Source organism: Prunus mume, linkage group LG3, assembly GCF_029339155.1.
Source record: "Prunus mume cultivar Tortuosa linkage group LG3, ASM2933915v1, whole genome shotgun sequence".
Taxonomy (NCBI): Eukaryota; Viridiplantae; Streptophyta; class Magnoliopsida; order Rosales; family Rosaceae; genus Prunus; species Prunus mume.
This window is the reverse complement of record NC_142700.1, coordinates 5,888,374-5,895,630: the sequence shown is the minus strand read 5'-3', so window position 1 is coordinate 5,895,630 and position 7,257 is coordinate 5,888,374. Positions and strand designations below refer to the sequence as shown.

General features: G+C 36.2%; 1 protein-coding gene across 1 annotated transcript; it reads left to right on the top strand.

Moving 5' to 3' along the window:
- Positions 1-1,310: 1,310 nt before the first annotated feature.
- Positions 1,311-5,211, top strand: LOC148918517 (wall-associated receptor kinase 2-like). Its single transcript, XM_089049478.1, has 3 exons — positions 1,311-2,298; positions 2,812-2,961; positions 3,735-5,211. Exons 1-3 carry the CDS (start codon positions 1,422-1,424, stop codon positions 4,997-4,999), a joined length of 2,292 nt encoding a protein of 763 aa, XP_088905604.1. The 5' UTR covers positions 1,311-1,421; the 3' UTR covers positions 5,000-5,211.
- Positions 5,212-7,257: the final 2,046 nt, after the last annotated feature.

Below are 7,257 nucleotides of genomic sequence, written 5' to 3'. Positions count from 1 at the left end.
GGAGGCAATACTAAAATGGGCTGTTAAGGCTCTTTTGGTTCTTAGATTCTGTGATGTCTAGCTATACTCAATCAAATTAGTTAGTCTTATCCAACGGTTAAAATATAAGACCTCACCTAAGTACCATAGATAAAACCCTCACTATAAAATGACTCTTGTTGGCAAACACACATATATGCCACCGAGGCCACGCCACACATATGGCTCAAATGTTTTGTTTTTAATTATCTTTTTCTTTGTCTTTTTTTTAACTTCAGAGTCGTTGGTAGGGTTTGATTTGAAGTCACCATTCCGACTTAATCAAGTCCACGATTTCTAACTTTCTTGATTATTGCATGGACTTGGTCATTTATTTGTTTAATGACTTGGTCATTACACGGTACTAGCATGCAAATCCAGATGTTAATGCCATTTCCAAGGACCATGCATCGTCCAAAAAATAGACACAATCAATGCGTAAATTTTCCACGGCATGTGGCCATGGACTGCAACATTAAATTGGAACCCGCCATATGACTCTCGATGGGCCAATGCCATGCGCACCAGTCTTTATTGCACAAGAATTTGACATGCACATATCCTTTTCAAAGTTCCACTTGGTAAGAAATTGGAAATTATACAGACGACTTCAACATAGAAAACGGGAACTTGAAATTTTCGTGTTTTTAGACCACTGATATTTTCGATACCATCAATATTTTAGACTTTGGTTGGGATATATATGTTACTTTTCAATTCAAGGTGATTTGTATGTTTTATTATTATTATTTTTTAAACTTTAATTGCAAATGTGTAGAATAAGTCGTTGGATCTAGAATTGTTGTTTGTCAAATCCTCGTTTAAAAGTATTTGTCCCTTATATGTACGGAGTTACGGAGTCATTTGTCCATCCGCATATATTATAATTCTAATAAACTAATAAAGAGATAAAATAGATGTTGTTGCAAGAAGCAATCCATGCCTACAGGCTACAACACACACAACTATATATATTATGCTCTCGGTCAACTTACTAAATTAAATTTATTTATGTCAAGGGGACAAGCAGTTACTTATAAATCTACATATATGGGATTAATCAAAGAAAAATTCTACGCCTTAACCAACTGTTTTTTTACTGCCACTATTTCCAATCTTAAAATTTCATTTCATATTAGGATATTTCTCCAAGAAGGTGGTCCATGCTAGTACTTGTTGGAAATAATAAGATGGACGACTTAGATGTCGGCATACAATACAAGTCTTCATTCGTTCCATATCTATAAAAAGGCCAGGCTTGCTTTTCTTCACTTGCAACGTGAACAATACAACTTGTAGTATACGTAGCTACCATAACCATTCAAAAACCAGGGTTGTTGGCTGTTTTCTTCACACTCAAAAACCATCCCAAAACATAAACACAATTTGTAGCATATTCGAGGATGCTACTTATTCTTCAACTCTCTTTGGTAGTGGCGGATTTGGTTGTGATATTGTTATTAGCAACTCCAATTCCAACAGCAGCTCAAGCCCTCCCTGGCTGCCAAGACCATTGTGGCAATCTCTCAATCCCATATCCCTTTGGCATAGGCCCTGGCTGCTACCTCCAACCCCAATTCAACATCACTTGCAACCAATCCTCCCAGCACCCAAAAGTACAGTTGTTGACAAGCAATATCATAATCACCAACTTTTCCATTGAGGAGGGTGAGCTCCAAATACTTCAGTACGTTGCCGAAGACTGTTACGACGCTCAGGGCAACCCGACTGGCCGCAACGTCCCCAGGCTGTGGGTGCCTCCTCCCTACACCATCTCCCATACCAAGAACAAGTTCTACGCCCTTGGCTGCGACACTTACTCGTTTTTCAGCGGCTTCCGAGACGACCAGGAGTTCACGACGGGGTGCATGTCCATATGTGATAGTCTAGACAACGCTGTTGACGGGCAGAACACTTGCTCTGGCGTTGGTTGCTGCCAAACTTCCATCCCTAGCGGGCTAAAGAATCAGACGGTCACGTTGAAAAGCTTTAGAAATCACACGGGTATTTGGGACTTCAACCCCTGCAGCTACTCGTTTATTGTGCAAGATGGCCAGTTCGAATTCAATGGTACAAGTTTTCAACAGCTCAACAACAGAACCTTGCTTCCCGCGGCTCTTAATTGGGAAATTGGGAATCAGTCATGTGATGCAGCTCAAAAGAGCGAAGGTTTTGCATGCAAGGGAAATAGCAAGTGTACTACTGTTGGGTCTGCAGGTTACATTTGCAAGTGCATGCCAGGTTACCATGGGAATCCATACCACCCAGATGGTTGCCAAGGTATGTGATTCAGTGTTTCCATAACCAGCTAAGGTTTTAGAATATCCCATCTAAGAATACCACTTCTGCCAAAAAAGAAGATAAAATGAATTTTTTTTATACCATTTGATGGTTATTATCATGAACATTGTGTTTGTCTTTATATTTGATCATAGTCATGATCCTAAATACTTTATGATCATTCGGTGATATTTGTATGGATGATCCTAAATGATTTATTTAACAAATGGAGATCGATCGGATTGAGGATTTACCCCAAGCAATCCCTTTTGATTCTCATTAGAAAGCATATCTTTTGTTTATTAAGGACCCTGCATAACATTTCCTTATATATTTGTAAATCATATATATGGCTCTATATATATACCCTATATTGTAAATCTGGACCACACACAGTCTCGTGAACATATGTTTGTGGCGTGTGCTAGTTAATTATTGTTGCTCAGAATTGGGGATTCTTCTTAATTGATACGTGATATATATCTATATATGTGTTTTTCCTATTTCTTTCAGATATTGATGAGTGCGCTTTGAATTCGAACCTTTGTAACAATGGAAAGTGCAAAAATCTACCTGGAAATTACTCTTGCTCATGTAATAGTGGCTACAAAAACCAGGACGCAATTACGTGCATCAAATCAATTTCATTGAAAATTACGTTGGGTATGTATAACCAGCTAGCTATTTTAGATATAAGAATGCATCCTATATATTTTATAGCCAATTAATTCAACACGTTGGCCATACAAAACATACAACACACAAACAGTATATGCTATGCATGGTAAATTATTCATGATTCTGAAACAAAATAGTAGGGAAACAAATTTTATTACGAGGAAAAAAAAAAAAAAAAGAGGGGTACCTATGGAGAGTTCATTACAAAATAGTTAGCATTACTTTCAAAGTTAACAAATAGTTGGCTGGTATATTATTAATCTAGTTTATTAAATATGAGTTGATGAATGAAGAGTTATTAGAAGATTTGTTAATACCCTATATATTTCTGTTTTTAATTAGAAATATAGTTTTGACACTTGACCCAGGATACTATAAAAATAGCATAAATAATTAAAGGTCAAAAGTCACTTTTGGTCCTTGTAGTTTGACACTTCAACCATTTTTGACCATATAGTTTCAATTTCGTCAACTTTTGCCATTGTAGTTTCGTAATTGTAGCAATTTAAGAACAATCCTCAAATTTGGCCATTTTGCCATTTTTTACCCTGAATGGATGACAGAAATTAGAATAATTTGATGGAAATTAGAATTGTCCTCAAATTGCTACAATTATGAAACTACAATGGAAAAATTGATGGAATTTAAACTACATGGTCAACAGTGGTTGAAGTGCAAAATTACGGGGACCCAAAGTGACTTTTGGTTATAATTAAATTATGAATATCAGCTTTGACTATGATTTTTAATTTCTGCAGGTATTCCTTTGAGCATCTTGGTTTTAGTGGTTGCGAGTTTTTGTATATATCAGAAAATGAAGAACAGAAAGTTCAACAAACTCAAACAAAAATACTTTGAAGATAATGGTGGCTTATTTTTAAAGCAAGAACTGGCCAGTTATGCTGGATCTGTTCGGACAGCAGCCAGAATTTTTACTGAAGAAGAACTTAAAAAGGCCACAAACAATTATCATGTAAGCGGAAAAATTGGTGAAGGAGGCTATGGAACTGTTTACAGAGGAATACTGTCAAATGAACAAGTGGTTGCCATAAAGAAGTCCAAAGTTAGTGCCCCAATTACCGAGAGTAGGCAATTTGTTAACGAGGTGATTGTTCTTTCTCAAATCCACCATAAAAATGTTGTGAGACTGCTAGGATGTTGTTTGGAGACCCAAACACCAATATTGGTTTACGAGTTCATCGCCCATGGCACTCTTTATGAGCACATTCATAGGAAAAACAACAAAGAAACATCACCCCTTTCATTGCCATTACGATTGAAGATAGCATCAGATACAGCAGAGGCACTAGCTTACTTGCACTACTCCACTTCTACCCCGATCATACACCGAGATGTGAAAGCAACAAATATACTATTAGACGAAAACTACACGGCAAAAGTATCCGATTTTGGAGCTTCACGATTGGTTCCTGATCAAGATGAAGACAAACTATCAACTTTTGTGCAAGGGACAGTCGGATACTTAGACCCTGAATATCTTCAGTCAAACATACTAACAGAAAAGAGTGACGTCTATAGTTTCGGAGTTGTCCTAGTGGAGCTACTCACAAGCCAAAGGGCTCTTTGTTTTGAAAAGCCTGAGGCAGAGAGAAACCTAGCAAAAGTCTTTGTTTCCTTGTTGGACTCGGATCGCTTGGGTCAAATTCTTGATGATGAAATAGTGGAGGGACACTTTGAGAGAGTCACAAAAGTGGCCGATCTGGCAAAAAGATGCTTAAGGCTAAGAGGGGAAGAAAGGCCGTCCATGAAAGAAGTAGCTGCAGAGCTCGATGGATTAGTGCCAACTATGGAACTGTATCCAAGTGGAGGAAAGCCTAGTTTCCCTCGAACTCAGAAAGATACCGACTACTTGCTTGGGTCACCTGTTTCAAGCTCTTCCTTTGTGGATATCAGAGGTGAGGGTGATGCTGGTAGTTATAGTAGTATTTTAATCAGTGCAGATTATGAGAGGAGCATGCAAAATCAAATCCAGATGGTAACGCCTTATGGAGATGGGCGATAATCAGTTGAATTCTTGTTCCTGGTAATGTTCCTCATAAAATAGAACTTCTTGTTCTTGAGCTTGCTGAAATAAGAGAACAAAAAGAAGAAAATAAAATTCATCAATCTTGAACTTTGTTTGTTCCTGGTGTATTGTTGTTCCTCGTTTGTTTCCCACTAATTTTATCATCAATCTTGAATTTACAATTTGATATATCAAGTGCAAGCTTATCATATTAAGCTTTATGATCTCTCCACCAAAAACAAGAAAATAAAATTCATTCTTCTTTACATTTTTCATAAATCCTAAATGGCATTTTCGCACTAAATTTTAAAGTTGAAACAGAGCAATGTTGTTGGCTGGCATTACCCATATGCTTCTTGAATTTGTTCTTCTTTGCGAGTGTTCTAAATATTGTAGCATATTGGTTTTCTAGAGTAAGAGGGTAAGATGAAAATGGAGACAGGGTATCACTGCCACAAAGACTGGAACATTATTGGATCAGACAAATTTGTAGAGGAAGATCATATATTACCCCTAATCCATGACTTAGAGCCATCCCATACCAGTCTTTACTGCGCAAGAACTTACAAATGCCACAAACAATAGATTGACTTGCTGCTACTGATGTATATGTTTAGGAAATCTAAACCAATATTAGTTTGTTTCAGTTCGAGCCAGTGCCTCAGGAAATAAATCTATGTTAATATCTTGTACCGTGGGTTGTAAAGTTATATGGTCCGTCCTTGTATCCATTGTAGATTTTCGTGCATAATACTACATTTGTCATGTTCCAAGTTTGTTGTGCTTTTAAGTGCGAGTAATTATAGTGTACCTAGTATGAGAGTATGTCCAAGTTTTGTGTGCTTTAAGTGCGAGTAATTATAAGTGAATATTTATTGATATTATATCTTAAAAGTGGGAAATATTAACCATATCGCCCATCCATATTATAACACGTGGACGAATTACAGCAACCTTGCTATGCAGTAAAGCGTACATACATGTGGGTTTTTGGCAAGTCATTAGACACAAACAAGTTTAAACACTTAAATCAATCTCAACCACATGATTTCATGGAAATTGATCCAACGACTAAGCACTTCATTCCTCAAATGATGACACTGAATCTCTCAAACGTCCCCATCATCGACTTGACGCTAGCTCTTCAATCACTCATGTAGATTTTATTTATTTTTTTCAAGCGGCCATAGAGATAAGACTTCCATATATAGGGCTCACCTCAATTAAAAATGTGGTTAGTAAAGTGGTACACGATTGTTTTTATATATGCTCAGATATTTAATTTTGCAAAAATAATGCATCCAACTAAAAAAGTTGCACCCAATTAATGATGTTCTTGGAATATTGATACAAAATAAATTAGGTGTTAAAAAGATATTTAATTTTGCAAAAATAATGCTTCCAACTAACTCAACCAAAAAAGTTGCATCCAATTAATGATGTTCTTGAATTATTTATACAAAATAATTTAGGTGTTAAAAAATATTTAATATCTGAATGTGATCTATTACGACAAAGACTTATCGTCACAATCATTGTGATTATTTAAAAGGTGTAACATATCCCTGATCCAATTTAATCGATTTAATCAAATTTAATTCTATTGTGAAATTTCAATTTTGCCCTTAGGAGTAGGGGTACTTTGGTCACTTAAAAAAAAACATTTATTGTATGAAATTTTGTAATGGTGTAAGTTTGTATTAGCTTATGTGAGACCTAGTTTAAAGTTCACATAGGGCCCTAAGTTGTAACAACATATACAAAGTAGGCGATACTAAAATGGGCTGTTAAAGCTCTCTTGGTTCTTAGATTATGTGATGTCCGGCTATGCTCAATTAAATTAGTTAATCTGATTTAACGATTAAGATATAATACCTACTTAAGTACCATAGACAAGGCCCTCACCATAGAATCACTGATTCACTCTTGTTGGGAAACACACATACATGCCATCAAAGCCACGCCACGTATATGGCTCAAATGTTTTGTTTTTAATTATCTTTTTCTTTGTCATTGTTTTGACTTCAGAGTCGTTGGTAGGGTTTGATTTGAAGAAGGGTTAGAGAAATGACTTTTTTTGTTTATCGAAAAGTCACCATTCCAACTGTTGCTGTTGCTGGATTTGATTATTGCGTGGACTTGGTCATTTATTTGTTTAATGACTTGGTCATTACACGGTACCAGCAATCAAGAAAGAAAAAGACCCATGAAGGAAAAATATTATTTATTTATTAATTCCCTCCCTAAAACATTAA

Excerpts from the sequence above, each read along its gene's own strand:
- LOC148918517 (XM_089049478.1), top strand. The coding sequence starts at position 1,422 with ATGCTACTTATTCTTCAACTCTCTTTGGTAGTGGCGGATTTGGTTGTG. Across the intron at positions 2,299-2,811 it reads CCACCCAGATGGTTGCCAAG|ATATTGATGAGTGCGCTTTG; the intron begins GTATGTGATTCA and ends TATTTCTTTCAG. Across the intron at positions 2,962-3,734 it reads TTCATTGAAAATTACGTTGG|GTATTCCTTTGAGCATCTTG; the intron begins GTATGTATAACC and ends TAATTTCTGCAG.